Here is a 26,849-nt window from a genome sequence, read left to right on the forward strand (position 1 = left end):
CATGGCTAAGGAGGAGGGGGCTGCTTACAGCGTGGTGTTGTTGAGGGCGGCCAAGGCCTTGGCTCTTTAGCTCCCTGTCGCAGCAGTGAGCATTAACCTCTCCGAGGTCCTTAAACCGCAGGCAAGCTCTTCAGAGCCTCTACTGCTGTTTAATGAGGCCCTTACTGACGTTCTGTTGGGCACCGGGTCGAGGCCCGCTACAGGCCCCCCTGTAGATCAGAACGTGGGCAGACGCCACCGCCCAGCCCCGGGCGACCCTAGCTTCCTCTTCACCCACCCCACCCGAGAGCCTGGTTATCCAGGCCTATAACTCACAGACCGCTCTCCTGACTGCTACACCTTATCTGGAATCCAAAAGGTATGTGAAGTTTGGTAAGAAGCTGTTCTCCTCACTTAGTTTCTGGTTGCGGTCGGTCAACACCGCTTGCCTTTTGGGCCGTTATACCCACTCTCGGTGGGACACAGTTGCGGACGTGCTGCCCAATTGCCTGGAGGAGGCCCGGGTAAAACTCGCTCAAGCCCTTGCGGAAAGGTGAGATGCAGCACAGTACTCTATTAGATGTGGGCTGGATACCACGGACTCGCTGGGCAGGGCGATTTCCACGACGGTGGCGGTTCGCTGCCAAGCCTGGCTGAGGTCCGCCAACTTTTCGGCTGATGTCCATGTAGGAAGGTGGATATCTGACTATGGTTGCCCCCAACTTTTTGCCTGGTGTTTAGCTGGTTTTTCGACTTAGTTGCCCTGGGGCCCTGCTATTCAGGACCCCAGGCCCACTGCTCTCTCTGTTAAATGGATTCCATGTACCTTGGGTGCATTTACCAATTAGTATTGGGTCACTATTGTAAGTCCTTGTTCAGTGTGCCATAGGTAAACAGGGCATAAGTGAACCCAAGGCCTACCAGGGGCTGCAGCATGTATTATGCCACCCCTGGCTGGCCATCCAAATCTGACAAATCTGGCTGCACGACAGCTGGGGCAAGGTGGTGTAATCACGTTTGCTTTAGATATAGTATACCTATATCTAAACCTAAAATGGACACATATACTACTATAAGTCACTCCTATGGCAGGCCTTAACAATCCTGGAGGCAGAGTGCTTGGAATTATGTGAGATAGTGCTCTGGCATGAGCTGAGCCGGTCTACAGCTTTCGGAACCAAGTCCTTTAGCTGTTTCCATGATAACGCTATACCATATACTCTTTCAGTGCATTATAATCCTCGCGGTTATTGCTAACTTTGGTATACCATTATCAAAACATGTCGAGTAAGGTGTCCCTGTGCCTACACCGGTCTAAACCATTTCCTGGGGCTCTCCAGCCCCAGCTCTGGCGCAAGACCGGACAAAGAATAGGGGGTGTAACCACCCCCCTTCCTTGTCCCACCCTTAGGAGGGACATAGTCGTAGTACAGCCCCCTTTAGCAGGATACAGGTAGGAGCTGGTCCCATTCCGAGTTAGATTAATCCTGAACTGAAGCTCTACAAGAAGAAACTCTGGACTTCGACTTTCTGAACATAAGACTGAAGAAATCTCCCTTGTGGGCAAGGAGTGTCCACCCTGCACAAGCAGGCACCATCAGCGTCCAGCGACTTACCTTTGTCGTCTTCCCTCGAGGATCCAGACTTCAGAGCCCGATGAGACACGGATTCCCAGACCTCTCCGACCTCTACCTACATCTGCAGCACAGCTGAGATCCGTGAGTGCGACGGGACACGTGGGACCGGCCACCTTGAAAGAAGCAGCACTTCGCTCCAGCACGACTTCTGAGGTAACCTCGCCCAAGTGCTTTGGGGACTGAGAAGCCCCGACCCCGAGCAGCACCTGCACTGAAGACCAGCCCTCCAGCATCCACGAGATCTGCGTGGGGCCCTTCTGCCTGTTTGCTGCTTGACGCGTTGTCTGGTCACTTGCCGATGGCTAGTGACCTCCTAGACGACGAACCTTGAAATCCAATCTGCTGGTCTGGTTTCTCCAGACTGGCCCTTGCTTCCCTGTGAAGGAGAAGCACCCCTGACCCTCCTGTTCCACTCCAAACGCCGTTTCCACTCGCCGCATGGGTTGCCTTTGCCAAGGCCTGTTGACTCCAAATCTGGATCCGACACCGCCGACAGCGAGAGCCTGCGTGGGACAGCTCGTGCCTCCATCCTGGTCGTCGAAGACACCACCTGGTCCATGTGGTCCAAACGTCCACTCTTCACCTGATCGCGACGACTGCATCTGGTTCCACTCCTGGTTCCACTCCAGTCACTGGCTAGTGACTTGGAACATTGTCCTCTCTGCTTTCAGGTTCTCCTCTTCACTGATCCACCCTTGGATCACACCGGACATCTTCCTCCTGATCGCCTGCAGCATCTTTTCTTCCAGGCCCCATAGACTTCAACGCCGGAACCCGACACGACTTCGCACCTATGCACCCGCAGCCTGTGGGTGAGGTAACAAGAGCATTTCGGTGCTCAAGGGTAGATTGATTCTCCTAGTGTCCAGTTCCACAGTTGTTTTAGTCCTACATAGTCAGGATGGTCCGTACTCACCTTTTACTTGAACTGTACTGTCCATAGACACTGTTACGCATCTCGCGTGAGTTCACACTCTGCACACGCGTTCCGTGGGCCTCCTATTACTTACCTAGGGTTAGGGTGGTGTGGTCCCAGCGATCCTACAGCCTCTGGACAGCTCCATTCCTTCTATCGACTTTCACATTCTACTTACTTAGTATATGGTTTGTTGTGCCCCTAGGGCAACATAGTAATTGTGCAACTTAAACTTATTTTTCTTAAGAGTCTTGTCATGTTCTTAGCCCTCTGATCTCATAAAGAGTTCAGAGGGGTTTGTTAGTTAATAAATATCTTGTTTATTTTCATAACTACCTGTGTGGTGTCCTTTCATTTGGTATTCAAGGGGTGATATGTGGTAAAACAGCTGGCTTCACATGCCAAAAGAGTTTAGCCTAAGACTGCTTTGTCCATGCTACCATTAGGATAGCTGGTCTATAAGGTTGACTTTACAACCAATCACCATGAGGGCTGTTAGGACTGATACAAGGTGATCACTAGAACTAGTGAGCATCATATATCAGGCCAACTTCTCACAGTCCAGAACTCACTCATGGACATGCCGTTTGATGGCCGTCTCCTCTTTGGCGACAAGGCAGACAGTGCGCTTAAGCATTTCAAGGACTCCAGGGCTACGACCAAGTCCTTGGGCCTGTCGGGCCAGCACCAGCAAACTCCTACCTTTCGTGGCCAAGGAAGGGGTGCCCCTTCACGTCCTGCCAGCCATGGGCCACAGACTAACATCCAGTGCTGTGGCAAACGTGGTAACAGCCGTGGCGGTGCCAGGGGACAGAGGCGAGGCCAGTCCACATCCACCACTGCAGCATCTGCCTCAAAGCCTTCCTAGTCTGAGCTTTCAGGCCCATTTGACTCCAGTGGGGGGGCAGGGTTCGCCATCACCTCCTCCACTGGTGCACCATCACATCGGACAGGTGGGTGCTGCAAATCGTCCGAAGGGGCTACTCCCTACCCTTCGAGGCGACCCCTCCAGCCAGGCCACCGCAGTACCACCGCGTGTCGGGGGATCACTTGCAACTTCTGCAAGAGGAAGTTACGGCCCTCTTGGCCAAGGGGGCCATCGAGCGTGTTCCTGGGCCAGATGTAGGGTATGGTTGTTACTCCCACTACTTTCTGGTTCCCAAGAAGGGCAAAGGGGGGCCTACGCCCTATCTTGGACCTGCGGAATGTCAACGGCTTCCTCCGGAAGGAGAAGTTCAAGATGCTGACTTTGGGTCCGGTCTTAGCTGCCTAGACCCTGGAGACTGGAAGATAGCGTTGGACTTGCAGGGCACATATTTTCACATCCCCGTTTTGCCAGCCCACCGGCATCACCTGCGGTTCATGGTAGGCCACGCGCACTTTCAGTTTACCTCCTCTTCGGCCTTACCAGCGCACCTCGGGTGTTCACGAAAGTGATGGCGGTGGTCGCAGCTCATCTGCGCAGATTAGGGGTGTCGGTCTTCCCCTATCTCGACGACTGGTTGTTGAAGGCAGGCTCGCTCCAGACTACGGCTGACCTCCTGCACCTGCTGGGGCTCTCCATCAATGTGCAGAAGTCACACCTATATCCCTCACAGAAGCTCCTCTTCATCGAAGCGGTTCTGTATTCGGCGCAGTTTCGGGTTTATCCTCCCGAACAGCGGGTTCGGGATATTCAGGCTCTGATTCCGATCTTTCAGCCTTTATCCTGAGTCACGGTCAGGTTGACGCTGTGGCTTCTGGGGCTTATGGCCTCAGGCATCCTTCTGGTGCATCACACCAGATTGCGGATGCGGGCTCTGCAGTGTGACCTGAAGTTTCAGTGGGCCTAGCATCAGGGCAACCTTTCCGACCACGTCCTGATCTCGGAGGGCACTTCGAGACATTTGCAGTGGTGGCTCACGGACCGCGATTGAGTTCTAGGCAGATCCTTCTCCCTACCCCAACCGGAGCACGTAGTTAGGGATGCGTCCCTCCTGGATTGGGGGGGGGGGGTTGCAAATGGGTGAGGCGGAGATTAGAGGCCCCTGGTCTCCAGCTGAGTCCCGGCTCCACATCAACCTTCTGGTGCTGCGGGCGATCCGGCTTGCACTGAAAGCCTTCCTTCCCTCTGTCCGGGGAAGTGTAGTGCAGGTTTTCACGGACAACACCACCGCCATGTGGTACTGCAACAAACAGGGCGGGGTGAGGTCATGCACCCTTTGTCAGGAGGCTTTGCGCCTCTGGCAATGGCTGGAATACCAGGGCCTGACCCTGGTGGTTCAACACCTGGCAGGTTCCCTGAACGCCAGGGCGAACGAACTCAGTCGCCGGTGCATGATTGATCACGAATGGCATCTGAGCTCGGACGTGGTGCAAGGTCTCTTTCAGCAGTGGGGTGAGCCTTGGTTAGATCTATTCGCCACAGAAGAGCAGGTGCAATGTCATCAATTCTGCACTTTAAAATTTCCAAGGCGGCACTAGCTCGGAGACGCTTTTCGTCGCGAGTGGAGCTGTGGTCTATTGCACGCTTTTCCGCCTATACCACTTCTCCCCAGAATGCCGAAGATCAGGCGCGACCGGGCCCAAGTCATCCTTGTGGCTCCGGACTGTGCACGAAGATACTGGTATCCCGAGGTACTCAGCATGTCAGTCGATCCCCCGATTTGTCTGCCTCTTCAGGAGGAGCTTCTGTCGCAGCAGCAGGGGACGGTCCTCCACCCGAACCTGTCCAGTCTCCACCTCCATGCTTGGTGATTGAGCAGCGACAGTTGAGGCCATTTGACTTGCCTCCTGAAGTCTGTGATGTGATTCTGGCAGCCAGGCGTCCCTCCACAAAATCGGTATACGCCTGCAGGTGGAACAACTTTGAGGCATGGTGCATAGCAAAGGCTTTGGATCCCCTTTCTGCCCCCTTTTCAGAGGTTCTCCTCTTTCTTCTTTCTCTTGCCCAGCAGGGCTCTGTTCAGGGCACTATCAAAGGCTACCTCTCTGCCATTTCAGCCTTCTTTAGGCTTCCTGATCAGCCTTCTCTTTTCAAGTCCCCTGTTGTAAATAGATTCTTGAAGGGCATCACTCACATGTTTCCTCCTGTCGCTTTCGTGATTCCTCAGTGGGACTTGAACCTTTTTATGACTTATTTGATGTGCGCTCCTTTCGAGCCACTTCACAGTTGCCCTCTTCGTCTTCGAACTCTTAAGACTGCATTCCTGGTTGCCATCACCTCTGCCAGAAGAGTGAGTGAGCTCCAGGCTTGATCTTCTCAACCTCCTTTCCTCTCTATCCATCCGGACAAAGTTGTCTTGAGAACGCGTCCCTCTCTCCTGCCCAAAGTAGTCGCAGCCTTCCACATCGGGCAGCCCATCACCTTGCCCACTTTCTTTCCGCCTCTGCATCCCTCGAAAGAGGATGAGAGGCTCCACCGTCTGGACCCAAAACGTGCCCTCTCATTCTCTCTGGATCGCACACGCCAGTTCGGGGTGGAGGACCAGCTCTTTGTTGGTTAAATGGGCATTAAGAAGGGACGGGCGGTGCACAAACGAACCATTTCTCGATGGGTCGTTTTGTGCATAAAGGCTCGTTTTTCACTGGCTAAAAAGGAGCCTTCTGTGGAGCTGCGTGCCCATTCCACTCTGGCCACGGCGGCTACTACTGCCCTGGGTCGGGGAGTCCCCTTGCAGGACATCTGTCAGGCAGCTACGTGGGCCTTGCTGCACACGTTTGCTAGACACTATTGCCTGGACAGCCAAGTCCAGAGAGATGGCTTTTTCGTCTGTTCTGTTATCCAGGACTTTCTGGTGTTCTTATTGGTTCACAGACCCACCACTGGGGTTGGTATTGCTGGGGTATCTATTCCATGGTAAGGAATCTAACGCTAACCTGTTTCTTTCAAGTGCACAAGTTACTCGCGCTCTGTAAGAAACAGTAGTTGGTGTTAGATTCCTTACCGCCCCACCCATCCTTCCCGTTCTGCGAACCGTTATCCAGGGTTAAGGTTCTTCCCTTTGAGGGCCCTAGTTTCATGGTACCAGTGTCTGTTTTCATCGTGGTTCTGCGTTTCTGCCGCGGAAAAGCGGTGGATAAGAACTGACGTCAGCGCTCGAGGGCGGCGTCAAAGTACTCCGGCGACGTCATCCTGGCACAGACTAAGGACGCGGAGCCGCAGACTACGCCTACCGATGCGCAGGGGTACTGCTACGCAAAACTTTCCGGATCCAGTCCGAATCCTTACCTTAGAATATCCCCAGGCGTCAAAAACTAACTACTGTTTCTTGCAGATATATCGTTACCGAAGGTAAGTAACTTGTGCTTTAATGCAATTATGTATGAGGTGCTTGCAACAAAACCAATAGTCTTGATGTTCAAATAAGTCTTAGTGACCTTGAAAGAATAAAAGGCTGTTTTTAATTCAGACATGTAAAATGCAACAAGGTAATTTCAGCAGAACCTGAACTAGAATTCCATTCGCACAGCACCTTTCTGTAATCTACTAATGGGCTGTAATACCACAGGGACAAAAAAGTAAAGTGTGAGGAAACTGGGTGCATTATAGTTTATTGTTGTGCGACCTCGCTGTGTAATAAACTTACCAACCACTTTAGGTCTAGTAGGTTTCATCTGTAAAACCCTCGGCTCAACCTTGCGTGGCCTTGGCACTGAGCAGCAAGGCTTACAAAGAGGAACACATTTAAGCATTTAAACAGCATCAAAACAATTGAAGTCAACATGACACTCGAGAAATCAGACTCCAGTTTTTAAAAATAACTATTTTTATAAGAGTTTTAGACACTAGAACAAAAATCCACCGGATGGTTTGAGATCTAGATTTTACAAGCAATAATAAAGTAAAGCAATTTAACTCAAACGCAAACATGTCTTGACAAAGTCATCAAATTGGACACTTAGAAGCTTTTTCAAGGAAAACGTAGGTAAGTGTCCATGCAATCTGTTACAATTTCTTGGGGCAACCAGCGCGAGCAGGGAGCTAGTTAAGGGGACCAGCAAAGTCCTCAAGAATAGTTACCTTCACAGAAGAAGCAGTACCAGGGAGTTCATTCATGTTGCAATGGATTCCTATGAAGTGGTCCTGGTGCAAGTGATGAAGGATGCTGTGGATGCGACACGGTCGACACCCTGGAGGGTTTATTTGGTCCATGAAGATGTTGAGGTGGCCCTGGCTCAATGTCTCTCGAAGTCCTCTCCTCCTAAGTCCAGTTGCCTCTTGTAGGAGAGTAGGGTCTTCTTTCCTATGGTCACCCCACTTTTTGCTTTTTGCTTTACTGGTTTTCGACTTAATGTGGCTGTGGGCCTGCTACTCAGACCCACAGCCCAGCTGCTCTCTCTAAATTCACTACAATGTACTTTAGGTGCATTGCCAATTGGATACTAGGTCACCTTATGAGCCCCTGTACAGTGTACCCAGGGCATAGGTGCATCCAAGGCCTACCAGGGGCTGCAACATGTATTATGCCACCCCTGGCTGGCCATTCACATTGACACAACTGGCTGATCACTCAGCTGGGGCAAGGTCGTTTAATCACCCCTTGCTTAGATATACTATACCTATATCTAATCTGATATCTAGACACATATACACCTATAAGTAACTCCTATGGCAAGCCTTAACAATCCTGGAGGCAGAGTGCTTGGTTTTATGTGAGATGGTGCTCTAGCATGAGCTGAGCCTGTCTGCAGCTTTCGGAACCATGTCCTTATAGCTGTTCTAGGATATTGCCATACCATATACTCTTAAGTGCATTATGAACCTCGCAGTTATCTGGTGTGGCTTTATAACATGTCGAGTAAGGTGTCCTACGATTCGGAATACTACCCCCTTGCCAGTTCTGGCGACGGGGGTAGCATTCCACCCTTCTAGAGGGAGAAGACCTGTTCCTACTATTCCCGGTTAAAGTTAACCAGAGCCTCAGCATCCCAAAATGGATGCTGCTGCCACAGACACAAGTCTGACCTCCTGCTGCTGGGAGTCCTTCCAGCGAGGGAGGCTTGGACAATAGGTTTCCTGTCTTGGGAGGTGCTAGCATCACCCCAGACAGGCTTTTGTGTATTGGGGCAGGGAGGGCTGAAAGAAATGACACTGCCTGGGGCATGCAAGGTGTCCCATGCATGGTCCAGTTCATACCGGTGCTGGGGCACTCCAGCCCCAGCTCTGGCGCGAAACTGGACAAAGGGAAAGGTGTGTAACCACCCCCTTCCCTGGTCCCACCCATAGGAGGGACCTAGCAGGTAATCCAGCCTCTAAATTTTGGTATATAGGTAGGAGCTAAGTCCCAAGACTTTATATTAATGCGGACTGAAACTCTGAAACAAAACTCTGGACCTTCGATCTACTTTGCAAGAAGACGACTGAAGAATCTCCCTTGTCGTCAAGGAGTGACCACCCTGCACAAGCAGGCACCATCCAACGGCTTGCTTTGTCGCCGCCGGAGCCCGAGCACAGAGCCTGACAAGAATCTGACTACCAGACATCCAACAGCCTGATCCACAGTCCCAGCAAAGCTGAGACCCGTGGATTCGACGAGAGACGTGGGACCGGCCATCTTGAAAAGTCTGCGACTTGCTAATTGTGCAGCACCCGAGGCACACTCTAAGCTGTGCATTGGCGATTGAGAAGCCCCAGCCCCGAGCATCATCTGCACCGAAGATCAGCCTTGCACACTCCACGAGTTCTGCGTGGTGCCCTTTTGCATTTTCCTGCTCGACGCATCTGCTCGGTCACTTGCCCGCTGGCTAGTGGCCATCTTGGCGACGATCCTTTGAATTTACACCGCTGGTCTTGGTGCTCCAGACTGGCCATTGCTTCCCTCAAAAGAAGCAGCCACTGAGACCTTGCTGGTCTGAGTAAGAAGCCAACTTCGTCTGCTGCGTGGGTGGCCTTTGCCAAGGCTTGTTGGCTCCAATCCTGAAGCCGACACCACCGACAGCAAGAGCCTTCATGGGACAGTCCATGCCTGACTCCTGGTCGTCGTCGATGCCTCCTGGTCCACGTGGCTGCAGAGACAAGTTTCACAACAGCACCTGATTGCTTCACGACATCGCCTGATTGCTTCACGACATCGCCTAGTACCCTCCTGGTCACTGGCTAGTGACCCAGACTCTGTCCCCTCTGCTTTCAGGTCCTCTTCATCTTCGATCCACCCTTGGATCCATCCGGACACTTCTCTCCTGGTCGCCTGCAGCATCTTTCTTCCAGGCTTCATAGGATTCGACGACGAAACCCGACACACTTTGACACCTATGCACCCGCTTCCTGTGGGTGAGGTAACGCGAGTACTTAGGTGCTCCTGTGGGTATCAACTATCGAGGTTTCAAGTAACTTTCTCGAGTCCAGTCAGAAGTACCCTAAAAGAACTGGTTTGTAACTCGTACGTTGCCATTCATTCTCTATGGTGACATGCGTATGTGATTAGACACTGCACACGCCTCCCTTCCTAACTCGTGGTAGCTCAGCGTAGCCCCAGCGATTCCCTAGGCCTATTCACTTTTCGTGTACTGGTCCTTATACCACTATTTTAGTATATGGTTTAGCGTGCCCCTAGGGCCCTACTGTGTTTTGTGGAACAATGTATTTTAATTGAATATCTTGTATTGTGCTTGTGCCTCTGACCTCATAAAGAGTTCAGAGGGTTTGTCTAGTAATAAATAACATATGTTTTATATATATCCTGTGTGGTGTCCTTTCATTTGGTATTAAAGGGGTTACATATGGTAAAACAGCTGGCTTCACATGCCCTCTTGAGTTTAGCCTAAGACTGCTTTGTCCATGCTACCCCTAGGATAGCTGGTCTATAAGGTTGACTTTACAACCATCAACATAAGGGTTGTTTGGACTGGTGCAAGGTGCTCACTAGAATAGTGAACATCATATACCAGGCCAACTTCTCACACCTCTGAACGGCCATTCACCCATTTTCGTGGTCACGGGCCAGTTCTCCCTGATTCGATAACCTGCCTTCTGAGAGACCCAGCTACTCTGAGAGGCCAGGGTTTTGTGAACTCCGTGCACCTCTGTGCTTGAAGCCTGCCTTTGGGGATAAACTCTCAAGTGGCTTCCTGCAGGAGGGAGGTGACACCTCCCTTACCTGCAGTCTCATTGTTCTCCGTCCTGAGTCATTGGCATGTCTCGCCAGGAGGGTAGAAAGCTGGCTTGTGTAGTAGGCTCTATTAGTGCCCGCAAAGCTACAGGAGTTTTAAAGGTAACAATGTGGCAACTTTACTAAAACTGCACGCTGCATTAATTTAACGTGAGATACAAGTTGGGCTTAAGGTTGCAAGTTGTCTGATACCTGGGAGCTGCCCCCGCCAAGGGGCGTCCCCGGCGCTAGCTGCCCATGTCCAGGGGACAGCAAGATGGAATTATGGGAGGTCCAGAAGTGTACATAACATTAGCACAGCTGATGTTGTCAGCATGTAACCCTGTCCAATTGGGCGACCTTGTCTTTCCACAGTAAAACTTGCAATTGTGCTATTTTAATGCACAACACGCAAAGGTCATGCCCTGCCTGTGTTATATGTTGCACGCTGTCTTTATGGGTCGATAGGACTGCCAGACAGGTAACTAAACGCAAAATTGGGCTAGCAGTGCTTGGCTACTCTATTAGTCTGCAATGGTGGATTGAGGGACTTGTTTTATTTGGGGGACCTCTGGGGTGACACAATCAGTGCTGCAAACCCTGATGTGCCCTTCTAACTTATTTTCTCAAGGTACAAGGGTACCATTTACTAGGGACCTACAGGTATGATAGCCTTTTCTAATTGGGTACAGCCAATTCAACCGATACTTTAGGGTCAGGGTGTTGGCACAGAGGTCTGGTTAGCAGGCCTCAGTGCACTGAGTTGAAAAACCAGCAGCATCAGTCGAAAAACTTAGGGGTAGCCATACACAGAGGCATTTCATTACAGAAAGCAACAGCCGTTATCGCAGATTTACATTTCAGTGAAAATGTTGCTTTTAATGTACTAAGAGTGAATACGAGAGCTTTCAAGTGCTGACATACAGCCTCTCATGTTTCCTTTTTCATACTTAAATACAGAAAGTACCAGAATGGAACGAGCTAGTGGCAGTAACCCAGCAACCAGATTACGACCTAGAAGGTTTTGTGAACACTGCTGAGCACCTGATCCAGGCATCTTCTCGAGTTCTGGTCTCGATGGGAGGTAAGTCAGTGCAGTTAAATGTGAACTAAGTTGTGTTGCTTTTTTGTTTATTGGTTTCTCGTTGAAGAATTAGTCATTTTGATTACTCACGCTAAAAAAAGAAGGTAATCAATGCCAAAACTAATAGGTCTTGCCATCTCTGAAATAAATGTGGTTATCCAGTATTGGATTGTTCCTAGATTCACATGCTTGAATATTTCGCCGTAGTCTAAGTGGGAGTCCCGTGTATTAACTGGAAAAGCAGTGCAATGTTGAACATTGCTTGGAAAGGCTAGAAAGCCTTCACCTTAGTAACACATCCCTCTTTGTTTTTGTCAAAGTTCTTGTCTGCATTCTGTCCATCAATTGATCTTTTAGCATTTGTCCCTCCGAGTGGGACGGGTATGCCCAGACGTTGGTCTTGTGCTCAACATGCCACTGGAGTCCAGCTATCCTGGGTGATGAGGGCTGAGAGCCCGAAACCGGTCCTGGGAAGCTGGTTTCCAGTCCAGGGAGGACCTTGCCTGGTAGTTCGGGCTGGACTGTTGCCATTGGGCGCAGGGTCAAAACTGATTTGCATATGGCTGGGTCCATACTGGAATGGCATGGAGAGCAGAAAAACAATGTATTTATGCCCAGATCTCTGTACTGGGGTTATTGTATGACATTGTTCTGCATTCTGTCCATCAATTCTTCTTTTTGCAAAGTTCTTTTTATTTAGTATCAAGAGCAAATATGGCAACATGGGTGCAGTAGAGTGCACAAGACATTGGTTCAAGACCTTCGGCTAAATGTAGTCCAGATTCACTTGTCGTAAGGTCTTTACATCCCCCTGAATTCAAAAGAGGAGATGCCCAGTTTTTAATATCCAGCCTTCAATGTGGTCCCTTAAACAAAAGACAAGAAACAACCCCACCCTCCCCCCAATCCTCCCTACTCCCCATCCCTGGTGGTGGTGATATCGCCAAACTAAGAAAGTGGTTCCATTGAGTTATCTAAGAGGTGGTGCAACAAGGGTAATGTCACAACACCAAAACACACGAGATGATGGACGGAATGTTGCACAATGGCAAAACATTCACCCCAGTCACAGATCTGGGTTTAATGCATTATTTTGCTCACCAAGCCACCCCAGTTCAGACATGGCCATATGCAAATAAGTCTTGACCCTGTGCCTCATGGGAACAGTCCAGCCCGAACTGCCAAGCCATGTCTTCTCTGGACCGGAATCAAGCATCCTTTGACCGGTTTCTGGCTGTCAGCTGTCTTCAGCCTGGATAGCTTGACTCCAGTGGCTTAGTGAGCACGGGACCCACGTCTGGGCATACCCTAGGGTGAACAACAAAACACACAAGAAGATGGACGGAATGTTGCACAATGGCAAAACATTCACCCTCAGTCTCAGATCTGGGTTTAATCAAGGTCACAGCACCTTCACAGACCGAGACGGTAGTCAGTCAACTTTAATGGGAGCGATCAAAATTGAAAGAGGTGCATAGATCTGAGAGAGGGAGGGCACACCGCTGAGGGCAGCCCATGGGACAGACAGGCCCACATTGTAGCCTTATCGGCTTTAGATTGATGTTCAAGATCAGGGTCCCTAATGCTTAGGAGAGCCACCTCTATGGTAGTCTGGATGGGGAACCACCGCATATCTTTGTGTGAAAGGACCGCCTCTCAAAATGTCCTAATACTGGGGTAGTCCCACCAAATGTGACGAAAGTCCCCCTGCAAACCACAGCCCCGCCAGCAGAGATCTTAGGTGTCTGGGAAGTTTCGTTTGAGTTTAGTGGGGTACAGGCACCAGTCTAGTAGTGTCTTGTAATGTGTCTCCCGTAAAGCCACTGAGCAGTTGTGCTTAGAAATTTCTCCCCAATGTGCTTCCATTCCTCGTCTCCCTACCACCTGTTCCAGAAGGACATGTACCGCGCCCAAGGAGCGTGTATGGTGGTTAATAGCATGGCGTATAGTGAGGAGATTGCCCCTTTCATAGAGCCTGCTCTTTGTACCATTCTCTCCATGACCATAAGTTCCCTGGTGGCAGCCTCCCTTATTTAGGGTAGATGCCCAGTGCTTAAGCTGGAGGTAGTGATAGTGCTCGGTGTGCGCGACCTGTAAGTCTCTTTTGCAGCTGCCAAATGTCGGGACGTCAAAGTTAAGTCTGATAATTTTAGACAGCCCCCCTCTCCCTATAACAGTCAAAGGGTCCCTCTCTTAGTGCAGGCGCGAAGGCCAGGTTGAAGTGTAATGGGGTGTAAGGAGTGGGAAAAGAGGTCCACCCTCCCTCCTCGTGACTAGATCCCAAGCTGTGTGGTGCGTGTGGGAGTGCTTAGATATGAGTTTGCGGGCCTGTCTTTCAGCTGCTTCCACAGAAGCAAATTGATCGTCCCGCAATCGCCCTTTCAATGTGGAGCCAGTGTTTCAGATTCTACCACCACCCGCAGTTGGGCCGCCTGGTAATATAGTGCAAAATCTGTAAATGTCACCCCCCCCCCCCTTCTTTCTGGTCGCCGCAGCACATGGAAGGGAAAACGTACCCCCCCCCACCCCCCACCCCCTCTGCCAGATGAAGTTAGTGACAAGTGAGCGCATACGCCGCAAGAGATCACAATCTAGGTCAATAGGGAGTGCCTGGAATAAGTAGAAGAGCTTGGGAAGTACCGTCCTTTTGACTGCGTTCATCTGTCCGAGCCAGGATATGTATAGTAGCCGCCATTGCTTAAAATCTTGCTGAAGTTGTGGCACCAGAGGGGGGTAGTTGGCCTTATACAGGTCGACAATTCTAGGAGTGAGGTGGGCCTGAGGTATAAAAGGGAGTGTTTGGCCCACTGTAGAGATGTCTGACTCAATCTCGTGGCTTCAGCTTCGGCGAGCGTGAGGTTTAGTATGGAGGATTTAGATAAATTAACTTTGAAGCCAGCCACCTGTTCAAAGTTCCTCAAATCCGCCTGTACCTCTCGGAGTGAGGAGGCCGGTTCCTTGAGCATGAGCAGAATATCATTCGCGAAGAGGGATGCTTTATGTTCTGTGCCTGCAAAACGTATGCCCCCAAATCACCTCATTCGCTCTGAATTCAATAGCCAGGGGTTCAATACTAAGGGCGAATAAGAGAGGAGAAAGTGGGGAGTCCTGCTGCATACCCCTGCTAAGTGCGAAGGGGAGTGAGGAGTAACCATTTACTAAAACTCGAGATTGCAGGAGGTGATAATCGGCACTGGCCATATGGAGAAACTTATCTCCAAAGCCACATTTCTGCATAGTGAGGAAAAGGAATGACCAATTAACCCTGTCAAAGGCTTTTTCGGCATCGAGACCCACTAGAATTGCAGAAAGTTTAAGTTTGGACACTTTCTCGATGAGGTGTATAGTACGCCAAATTTTGTCTGGTCTGCCGTCCTTTTATGAAGCTGGATTGATCAGGGTAGATTAGAGTGGGCATCAGATCCTCTAGCCTTGTGTCCAGGATCACAGAATGCAGTTTTGCATTAGATTGAGGAGGGCTATGGGCCTGTAAGAGGTGCAGCTCTGAGGGTTTTTCCCAGGTTTTGGAATAACAGATACGACCGCTTCAGCCATCGAAGTGGAGATCTTGGCATCTGTCGCTATCTAATTTAACAAGTCAGTGAAGTGAAGGAATAGATCAGATGCAAAACATTTGTAAAACTGCGCCTTTAGGCCTTCAGGCCCTTGGGGTTTGTGGAGTATAAGTTTTAATGGCCTGCCAGACTTCCTCAGACGTAATGGGCGCCTCCAGATGCCCCGCAGCTGCCTGGGAGAGATGGTGGAGGTCCACCAAATAGAGATTTTGCTGCTGTAGAGTCGTGTCGGGCGGGGTGTGCTGGAATAAAGTTCCCCATAGGATCTGCCAAAAATATTGGCTTTGGTGTCGTCAGAATGGATGAGATGACCATCCCCATCTAGATTGCCCCCAATGTATTCGCGTTCCCTCTTTTCTTGCAGCTGACACGCTAAGTGGGTCCCCACTTGTCACCAAAGGCGTATGTCTGCCGTAGCTTCAACAGTGTGTACTCTGCTCTATTATTATAAATGGAGCGTAGGTTGCCCCGTAACGCTGTGAGCTGTCGCAGCAGGCTTGTGGGTGTTTCCTTATGGACTTACTCTGCTTTCTTTCGCTTGTTCAGGACTGCATTAAGATGGATGCATTTACCTCTGAGCACCGCTTTGAAAGTGTCCCAGGTGTTCTGGGGGGTTGTGTCCCGTGGGTTGTTCAGTTCAAAGTAATTGGTGTTAAAGGCCCTTAATTCATCTCTCAACAGCTTGTCTCGAGTGAGTGAGGTCGGGAAATACCACCTAGATGTGCCTGGTTTAGACCCCTCCCATGTTAGACTAATGGAAATGAGGCTGTGGTCTGATAATGAGATTGGAAAGATCTAAGCTGCCTGTAAGGGGCCTAACAGAGACTAAGAAAAATGTAGTCTATCCTTGAGTAGGATAGCTGAACATGGAAGAAGTACGTGTAGTCTTTAGAGGTGTGATGGAGTGTGCGCCAAGCATCACAGAGGCCCAGAGTGGACATTTTCTCTTTAACCGCTTTGGTAAAGCTGAATGGGAGTGAGCGCAATCTAGCATCTCGTACCATGTCAGGTTAAAATCCCCCAGTAAAATCACCTGGCCTTCCGCAAACCCACTAATCAGATATAGCATGGTGGTCAGGAACATCTGCTGTCCTGTGTTGGGTGCATAGAGGGAGATAAACGTACAGAGGGTACTCCTCAACTTCCCTTTCACCATGATGACTCCCCCTTCCCTATCCACTTTGATTGCTTCGCCCCCCCAGCCTGCTGTTCAGTATCTCCATCCCGTCACCTCCACCAGGAGAGCCCCCAAACCCCCACCACCCCCACCCCAAAACGATTCCCCAGAAAAATGGTGCTGAGGAGCCAACAGGCCCTCAGCTCGGTCCTTCACTAGGAAGAATAATGTAATTCTGGGCGGTATGGACAAGGCCCGCACCCCGACTGCCATGTGGTAAGAACATAGAGAACATATGAAAAGAGTAGAACTGACTTAGACAAATGGCTGCCATCTCCCACTGTCCATGAGTGAAATCTTGATTATTCTTCTGCACCAGGACAGCTAGAGGGTCATTGGTGGAGCTCCATGGTTGCACACCGTGAGCGGCAAGGAGTCTGTCCTAATCACCTCCCGGAAAGCGTTCATTTAGGTGTCTGCCTGCTTTTTGTAATGGTTTGCCAGGACCGGGTTTCCCACCGGGGCTGTCCTGAGCCGGTCGAAGGACCTGCCCCGCTGTCGTCCTCTGGCACAAGTAGGCCCAGGTTACGCAGGCCCTCGCTCAAATCAGTCATATGGTGTGACTTATTCTTGTACTCCAAGGCAAGACCAAAAGGAAATGTCCAGCGATAACGAGTATTGACCTCACGTAGCTTTGAGGTGACCGGCCGGAACAACTGAAGGGGGCCAAGTCCTGAAAGAGCGCACATTTATATCCTTGGAAGGAGGTCTCCTCTTTCTTCATTGCGGCTCTTAAGATGGCATCTTTTGTTTTGAAGGAGTGCATCTTTACTAGGACATCCCCTGTCTGCCTTAGATTCTCAGTCTGCATGGTCCACACCCGATGAACTCGGTCAATCTTAAGCTTCAATTGCCGGGGTGCCAGGATTTCAGAGAAAAGACTGACTACAAGCGCCTCCAAGTCTGACCCTTCTGTACCTTCCACCAGATCCCGGAGGCGAATATTCTCCCTCCATGTTCTGTTTTCCAGATCCTCAACCTTCTGGAGCACTTGTTGCAGTTGGGACTGGAGATTGTGTTGGGCTTCCTGTAGTTTAGTAGAGCGGGTGTCAAGGTCATTCATCTGTTCCTCCACTACCCTGCTGCCCACCGCATACCCATCGTGCCTAATTGTTGCCATCTTCTCAGTTAGGTCGGCCTTAAGTTTGGCCATAGAGACGCACATATCTTGCTTAAGTTTTTGACACCGTTTGGTTTTAAAGTCCTGGAGGGAAGCGACTAGGTCTTCCCTGGTGAGAGCCATAATCGTCACCTGGTGTGTCTCCACGGGAGGGACGTTCTTATCTGTGGCTGCAAATTACTGGGAGACTTTGTTGCTTTCTTTGGTGGCATTGGGGCAGCGCAATGGTAGTCCCCTCTGAACAGTGTCGCTGAAAATCTACCCCTTTACTCGTGGATCTCCCAGACGTGGGTTTAGACCTTTTGCTTGTGGTTAAACTCTGGGGGCCATCTTTGGGTAAGGCGCCATGTGTAGGAAGCAGTACAGGATTGACCGGCTTCCTTGCCTCTCAGGTGGCGCAGCGAAAGAAAGGAAAAATGAAGGGAAGAAGGTGCATTGTTTGCCTCTCACCGCCACTGGAGCCAATTCGGGGCCATTGATCACTTGGGCCCCCTCCTGTGGAGTCGCTAGGTCCGGGGTGTGTAGCTCCAACGGAGCCGCATCTAGAAATACCCGGTGACAGTGTCTGCTCAGCTTTGCGCGGCTGCTCTGCTCAGGGCCAACCTCCGACATTTTGGAATCGGTCTCGGCTGCCCGACCTGTCTCGCTACTGGTGCAATTGCCGATCGTGGTGGCGGTTCTTGGATTCGAGGCCATGCCCCTCGTCATCACGAGTGAATGCCGAATGCGGCCATTCATTGCTCGGTACTCTATTTGCGCTGAAAACAGCTTGTGGCAGTCTTGGGGGTACGGAGCCGAAGCAGCTCACGTCCGCTCTGTCTTTTTGCTTAGCCACGCCCCCATCCCCCTCTTTTAAAAGAAAGTAAAGTCCAGCTAATCAGGTTGCAGCACCCTCTAGAACATTATCCTCAAAGGGTTCTATCTCCCGGCTTGCGAGGGAATCTCAACTGCGCTCTATTCAGTTCAACTTTTTAGTGAATTTTAGAGATTGCTGCAGTATATATTATCACCAGTTAAATCTTAATGCCTACAATGGCAGATTCAGCTAAAAGGTATTTTCAGATCATGTGGAACCTGTGGCAGGCTGCATTCTGAAGACCAGCACAAGGACTCCATACACGGTCTCTACCCATCTCATGGCAAGATGTACCTGATAGAGACCTCTAGCTGCGGATTCCTTAACTTTTGAATTCTCCCCAGGCGCCAGTCTGGATCTGGATAATTTCCAGCAATACCTCTGCGCGCCGGGGTACTGTGTCGTATGGCTCCGCGAGGACTTCTACTCCGGTCATGTCAGTTGAGCCATATAAGTCCCCTCCGGCGCGCGGATGTCAGTTTCTTCTTTTCCACACTGTAATGCGGATCCTCTGAAGCGGTTACTCAGGGCGTTTCCTTTTTTTTTTTTTTTCCTACCTCGATAACTTTGTTGTTGGTGGAACAGTGTACATTTTTGGTCCACAGATTTCAAGCCTTGTGGGTGACTGACCCGCAAACTATTTGTATGTGGTGTTTAGGCTAAGACCACGGTACCAAGGATTGTGGCTCCTGCCAGGTGCTTAAACCAAAGTCGCTAAAGGATCGGCATTTGAAGTTAATGGTGGCGCGGGTGTCACGGTCCTCTGCATCTTCTCAGCCTCAGTCTTTGTTCCGGTAAGAGCGTTTGCGGGGTCGATCTAGGAGCCAACTCGTGCCTGGAGGACGTCGTTCTCCAGAGAAGTCAAAAGGTGAGGGAATGTTGAAATCCAGGCCTTCTCGGACTTAACCAGGTGGAGGCATTGTGTCATACGGCTCCTCCTGCTAGACAGTGGAGGAGGGTGTAAGCTACTACGCACCATGCCTCCCTGTCTCCTGGAGTCTGGGCTTAGATGGGGGAATATTTTAATTCTTTGCACTTCATCTTTGAGATCCCATCCCCCTCTGGGGCGCCTTTCAGCCCCAAGGAAGTGAGTGGGGCGCTGTCAGAAGGTTTACCCTTGGTGACAGTTGAGCAGTTGGATTCCATGGATTGACACTGGTCGATGCTGGCCGGCGCCACTTTGAGGTGCAGATTCACAGTCCTTCGGGAACTCGGCCTACGATGCCAGTCTTCGATCATTCGTCTCGGGCACTGAAGTTGGTGGTGTCGGTTGAGGTTGTTTCTCCTCCTCCATGTAGAAGTCATACCGCGTCTGTTGCAGAGTAGACTACTCAAACTGAGGGGGATATACAGGTTTTGATTTCTTCTCAAGAAGAGGTTGTGGAATAAACAGCCTGTGTATATTGAGGCAGGACTTTTTCAGCCCATTCCTGGCAATGTGCCTCAGATGGAGGAGAGCTGGTTGTCTGTTCTGGGGAGGCTAGTGGCCTGGACTCCAACAGCTTAAGGGTTGCTTTCTCCCCCCTAGCATTGCTACAAAGGCAAGTTCCTCCTTTACAGAAATAAGGAAAGTGACAACAGTTTTAAACTTGTCACTTCCTACGGTGTATAGATCCACAGATCCTTTTAGGTCCTTTTTCAGGGACAGGCTAAGGAAGAACCTGTTCCATTTGGAGAGGTCCTTTTTGATATTTTATAAGGTACTTGGGCCAGGCCTGAGTCGGGGAACTCAGTGGGCCGAGATATTGCACATAGACACCTGCCTGCACCTGGAGACCCAGTTTGTCTTCATAGCCACCCTTCCACCTGTATAGCTTGATGACTCTGGGAGCGATGACTTCACAGGATGTACAATCTGAAAGAAACAGGTTAGTATTAGATTCCTTACCTTAGAATATCCCCAGGCGTCAGACTGGATCCGGAAAGTTTTGCGTAGCAGTACCCCCTGCGCGTCGGTAGGCATTGTCTAGTATTGTGCTTGTGCCTCTGACCTCATAAAGAGTTCAGAGGGATTGTCCAGAAATAAATAACATATATATTTTATATATATCCTGTGTGGTGTCCTTTCATTTGGTATTAAAGGGGTTATTTATGGTAAAACAGCTAGCTTCACATGCCCTCTTGAGTTTAGCTTAAGACTGCTTTGTCCGTGCTACCCCTAGGATAGCTGGTCTAGAAGGTTGACTTTACAACTATCACCATAAGGGTTGTTTGAACTGGTGCAAGGTGCTCACTAGAATAGTGAAAATCATATCCCAGGCCAACTTCTCACAACTCCCCCCGACGCTCGCGTGACGTGGCCGGGGGTTCGGGCGACACCGCCCACGCGGCTCCGCTGGAGCCGCAAGCACCGCGTCCGGTTCCACACCCGCCGGTGCGCCTTCCTCATGGCCATGAGTCGCGCTTCCCTCCGTCTGGTCCCGTCGAGGTGCCTTCTGGCCCTGCAGACCAGTCTGGGAGCCCACGGCTTCGGCCCCGGTGCCTTCGGGTGCTTCGTCCTTGTCTGCGACTTAGGTCCCGACGCCACAGGGCTCCTCAGGATCCAGGCCTGGATCAGTGTCGATGCCGGTCATCCTTTTGACCCCTCCGCCGGCGTAGTCACCAAGGGTGTCTCCCCGGCGCCGTCCTCGGGCGGCGGCGTCCCCGATCCCCAACCCGGTCCGGATCCGACGTCGGACCGGCACCTTCTTCGACACAGATCCGGCTCCATCATTTCTTCCTGACTTTCAGGAGATGGAGGACGAGGGGGATTGGGAGGGGTCTGAGGACCCTCTGGCACTGCAGTGCCAGTTGTCAGGACTGGACGGACGAACTTGAGGAGGCAAGTTGTCTGGACACTTGGACCGACACTGGTTTTGTCTCCCCTCCTTCCGTGGCTACGGAGGAGGGGGCTGCATACAGCGTGGTGTAGACTCTGCCAGCCAAGGCCTTGGCTCTTGAGCTCCCAGTCGCGGCCGTGAGGACTAACCTCCGCACTGAGGTACTCAAACCGCAGGCAAGCTCCTCAGAGCCTCTCCTGCTGTTCAACGAGGCCCTCACTGACGTTCTGTTGGTCACCTGGTCCAAGCCCTCCACAGGCATCCCTGTGGATGGGAACGTGGCCCAACGCCACCGCTCAGCTCCGGACGACCTCAGTTTCCTGTCCGTTCACCCCACCCCTCAGAGCCTGGTGATTCAGGCCTCAACTTCCTAGACCGCATTCCCGACCGCCCCTCCGGATTTAGAATCCAAAAGGTACGACCAGTTCAGTAAGAAGCTGTTCTCACTGAGTTTGGGGTTGCCGTCAGTTAACATCGCTTGCCTTTTGGGCCGCTACTCTCACTCTTTGTGGGATACGGTTGCGGAAGTGCTGCCACAGTGCCCGGCAAAGGTCCAGGCAAAGCTAACCCAGGCCCTCGCGGAGGGAAGGGATGCAGTACGATATTCCATTCGGTGTGGGCTGGATACCACGGACTAGCTTGTTAGGGCGAATGCAGCGACGGTGGTGGTTCGCCGCCACGCCTGGCTGAGGTCCGCCAACTTTTCGGGTGATGTCCAAGTATCCCTTATGGATACTTGGACATGGCCTTCCCCTTTTTGGTGACAATGCGGACAGTGCGCTGGAACGTTTTAAAGACCCCAGGGCTACGGCCAAGTCTTTGGGCCTCGGCCAACGCCAGCAGACTTATGCTTTTCGTACCTTTCGGGGCCAAGGAAGGGGCGCCCCCTCACGTCCAGCTAGCCACAGGCCGCAGAACCCAACTCAACGCGGACATGGTATCCACCGTGGCGGTGCTGGGGGACACGGGCAAGGCCAGTCCACACCCGCCCCCGCAGCATCTGCCTCAAAATCCTTCGAGTTTTCAGGCCCATTCGATGCCAGTGGGGGTCAGGGTTCGCCATCACCTCCTCTACTGGCGCTCCATCCCATCGGACAGATGGGTGCTGCAAATCGTCCAAAGGGGCTACTCCCTCCCCTTCGAGGCGACCCCTCCAGCCATGCCACCGCAGTACCACTGCATGTCGGGGAATCACTTGCAACTTCTGCAGGAGTTAAAGCCCTCTTGGCCAAGGGGGCTGTCTAGCGCATTCCTGGGCCAAAAGTAGGACATGGTTGCTATTCCCACTACTTTCTGGTACCCAAGAAGGGCAAAGGGGCCTACGCCCTATCTTGGATCTAATGAGCGTCAACGGCTTCCTCCGGAAGGAGAAGCTCAAGATGCTGACTTTGGCTCAGGTCCTAGCTGCCCTGGACCCAGAAGACTGGATGGAGCGTTAGACTTGCAGGACGCATATTTCCACATCCCTGTCCTGCCGGCCCACCAGCGATACCTGCGGTGCACGGTAGGCCACGAGCCTTACCAGCGCCCCACGGGTGTTCACGAAAGTGATGGCGGTGGTCGCAGCTCATCTGCACAGATTAGTGGTTTCAGTCTTCTACTATCTCGACGATTGGTTGTTGAAGGCGGGCTCGCCCCAGTCGTCTCCCACCTCCAGACTACGGCCAACCTCCTGCGCTCGCTGGGGTTTTCCATCAACGTGCCTAAGTCACACCTGTGTCCTTCTCAGAAACTCCTCTTCATCAGAGCGGTTCTAGACTCTGCGCAGTTTCGGGTTTATCCTCCTGAACAGCGGGTTCGGGATATTCAGGCTCCGATTCCAGTCTTTCAGCCTTTATCCCGAGTCTCGGTCAGGTTGACGCTGCACTCCTGGAGTTGATGGCCTCCTGCATCCTTCTGGTGCATCACGCCCGTTGGCGGATGCGGGCTCTGCAGTGGCACCTGAAGTTTCAGTGGGCACAGCATCAGGGCAACCTGTCTGACTACGTTCGGATCTCGGAGGGAACTGCGAAACAGTTGCAGTGGTGGCTCACGAACCGCGATATTCAGCGGCAGATCTCTCTCCCTTCCCCACCCGGAGCACGTAGTGATGACAGATGAGTCCCTCCTTGGTTGGGAGGACCACATGGGAGAGAGGGAGATCAGAGGCCTCTGGTCTTCAGTGCAGTCCCGGCTCCACATCAACCTTCTGGAGCTTCAGGCGATCCGGCTTGCACTGAAAGCATTCCTTCCCTCTGTCCGGGGAAGTGTAGTGCAGGTGTTCACGGACGGGTGTTCGCGGTACTGCAACAAACCGGGTGGGGTCATGGACCCTTTGTCAGGAGGCTTTGCGCCTCTGGCAATGGCTGGAACACCAGGGCGTGACCCTGGTGGTTCAACTCCTGGCAGGTTCCCTGATCGCCAGGGCAGACAAAATCAGCTGCCAGTTATGCGCTTTGGAATTTTCATGGCTGGACTCGCTTGGAGGCGCTTTTCGCTGCGAGTGGAGCTGCGGTCTGTTCTACGCCTTTCTGCCTATACCACTTCTCCCCATAGTGCTGAAGAAGATCAGACGCGACCGGGCCCAAGTCATCCATGTGGCTCCCGACTGGGCACGAAGATACTGGTATCCTGAGCTACTCCGTATGTCAGTCGATCCTCCGATTCATCTGCCTCTTCAGGAGGACCTTCTGTCACAGCAGCAGGGGACGGTCTTCCACCCGAACCTGTCCAGCCTCCACCTCCATGCGTGGAGATTGAGCGGCGGCAGTTGAGGCCATTTGACTTGCCTCCTGAAGTATGTGATGTGATTCGGTCAGCCAGGTGTCCCTCCACAAAATTGGTATACGCCTGCAGGCGGAACAAATTTGTGGCATGGTGCACAGCAAAGGCTGTGGATCCTATCTCTGCCCGCCTTTCAGAGGTTCTCCTCTTCCTTCTTTCTCTTGCCCAGTAGGGCTCTGCTCTGGGCACTCTTAAGGGCTACCTCTGCCATTTCTGCCTTCTTGAGGCTTCCTAATCAGCCTGATCTTTTCAAGTCCCCTATTGTTAATAGGTTCTTGAAGGGCATCACACACATGTTCCCTCCTGCTCCTTTTGTGATGCCTCGATGGGACTTGAACCTTGTTCTTACATTTTTTTTTTTTTAAACAAATTTTATTCGTCTGCACATACAAGGAATGCATAGCTCCGAAACCCCGGAGTCAGGTGCACACAGTATTCAAACAATAAGGGCATCATCAGACGTTTTTCTCAAAATACAAATAACCCGCCCCCCACCCCCCCCCCCCCCCCCAAAGTGCACTGCTGCCATCTGCTAAGGAACAAAGAAAGTCAGTATATGCTATGATCACAAGCCAATCCCATCCGAGCGCCACCCAAGCCCAGCCAGCAACACCCATCTGCTAAATTGTCGGGAGGGCATCGCACTCGGGTGAAGGATCCAAGTCCAGACCCCGGTAATCTGCCCACCTCTTCCAGATCCTAAAGTGCTTGCGGGGACATCCTCTGGCCAGAATTATGGGCTGCTCCAGCCCCATGCAAAAATCCATACCGTGGGGCCCGGGGTGCCTTCCAGGCCCTAGCAATGTCCCTTTGGCCAATGTCAGACCCAGCAACAATAGATGACGTTTGTACCGATTACCCCCAACCCCCTCCAAAACATGTAACTAGGCCAATTTCGTGTCCCTAGGAAGCTCCCAGGCCAGTACCTCCGATAAGCACCTGAAAACTCCGGTCCAGAACCTATGTAGAGTCGTGCACCCCCAGGTAGCATGAAGCAGTGTGCCCACATCCGACTCACAGCGTTAACAGTTCGGGGAATCGATCATGCCCGCCCTCCACAAGCTCTCCCTGGTGAAGTAGGTGCGGTGCAAGTATTTGAATTGTATTAGTCTGTCGTGTGTAGATCGCCGCCCCCCTAGGACTCACCAGGGCCTCCACCCAGTCTTCCTCCTCCAGCTCCCCCACGTCTTGGACCCAGTCAGTCTGGAGTCTCTAAGTCAGGGGAACAGTGTCGGACCAGAGTATTGTTAGATGCGGGATAATTTTTTGTCTGGCAACTCCCCCATAAACAGCTTGGCCTTGAGCGGGCTAAATTCAGGGTGCTGGTCCATGTCGGTCAGATACGGTGTCAATGCGTGAAGGAACTGAAGGTAGCGGAAAAACTGACAGCGTGGAATCTGAAATTAGTCTCGTAGGTTTTGAAAGGACTTCAGGGTGCAGCCCGACAACACTTCTCCCAGCGAGGAGATGCCTATTGCATCCCACCCCCCAAAGCCCCGAAGGGCCACTAAATAGGGCAGACGGTCATTGCGCCAGAGGGGGGTCTCCCGAGTAAGTACGTTTCACCAGCCCATTCTGCGCAGCGCCTGCTGCCAGACCGAAAGCACTACTTGTGTGGCTGCTGGAAGATCCCGCCGAAGCGGCGCTGAATACAGCAGCATATGGACGGACCGCGAGCCCATCAACTGGCGCTCCACCGCATAGGCTGGATCGCCCTGGTCCCCATACCACCAATCATTCAGGGCTAAGAGGTGCGCTGCTTGATAGTAAGAGAGTACATCGGACGTGGCGAGGCCACCAGTGTTTGTCGAGAGGAAGCACGTCCGCAATGCCACCCCGACAGCACCCCCTCCCATAGGAACCCTCCCAGTGCGGAATTACCTGCTGGAACCAGTGGGGCGAACTCGGGTATGGATGATTCTGCAAGTGGTATATGAGACTTGGGAGCGCCACCATTTTGAATATAGCTGACCTCCCGTATATGGTCAGTGGCATGCGAGGCCAAGCCGTCATGTGCTCACGTGTGCGATCCCAAACCGGAGTGAGGTTACGATCCTGGGAGATGCCAGCTGTAGGAGAGTAGGGTCTGCAATCCTATGGTCACCCCAGATTTTTCCTTTTTGCTTCACTGGTTTACGACTTTCCCGGACTGTGGACCTGCTAATCAGACCCACAGCCTAGCTGTTCTCTCTCTAAATTGACATATATGTACTTTAGGTGCATTTACCAATTGGTATTGCGTCACTCTTGTAAGTCCTTGTACAGTGTAAATGTGTGTATACTTGTAAAGCGCACTAAAACCTAGAAGGTATCTTGGCGCTGTATACCTCTGTGGAACCCTTCCTGGCTTTCCCTGTGAGATGCCCCTTACTGGGTACCTCCAAGATGAGGCAAGGCATCCTAGCGCTTTCGGGGCCGTTGTGGAGATTAAGCAAGCTACTGCCCAGAGTTGCAGAGTGGGACCCATGATTAGAGTAGGCACCTAGGTGAGAATTAACGAGTCCGTGGACATTGAGCCCAAGACCCTGCCGCCTCAGGAATGGAACCCTGGTCCCGGGACAGACCTCTGCCTCAGGGTCTGCTGCTCTAATCGGTGAGCCACACTTCTCCACCAGTGTACCATAGGTACCCAGGGCATAAGTGCACCCAAGGCCTACCACGGCCTGCAGCATGTATTATGCCACCCCTGGCTGGCCATCTAAACAGACACAACTGGCTGGTAACACAGCTGGGGCAAGGTGGTGTAATCACCCTTTGCTGTAGATATAGTATACCTATATCTAACCCCAAAATGGACACATATACTCATATAAGTCACTCCTATGGCAGGCCTTGTCAATCCTGAAGGCAGAGT

General features: G+C 51.8%; 1 protein-coding gene across 2 annotated transcripts in view; it reads left to right on the plus strand.

Moving 5' to 3' along the window:
• KIF2C (kinesin family member 2C) overlaps window positions 1-26,849 on the plus strand; it is a 1,247,488-nt gene that overhangs the window by 1,196,382 nt on the left and 24,257 nt on the right. For both annotated transcript variants that reach the window (XM_086952306.1, XM_086952307.1), the window contains one exon: window positions 11,562-11,685. In XM_086952306.1, the coding sequence (XP_086808432.1) occupies window positions 11,562-11,685 (124 nt within the window). The remainder of the gene's footprint in view (window positions 1-11,561; window positions 11,686-26,849) is intronic.

Source organism: Lissotriton vulgaris, chromosome 1_1 (assembly GCF_964263255.1).
Source record: "Lissotriton vulgaris chromosome 1_1, aLisVul1.2, whole genome shotgun sequence".
In the NCBI taxonomy this organism is placed as follows: Eukaryota; Metazoa; Chordata; class Amphibia; order Caudata; family Salamandridae; genus Lissotriton; species Lissotriton vulgaris.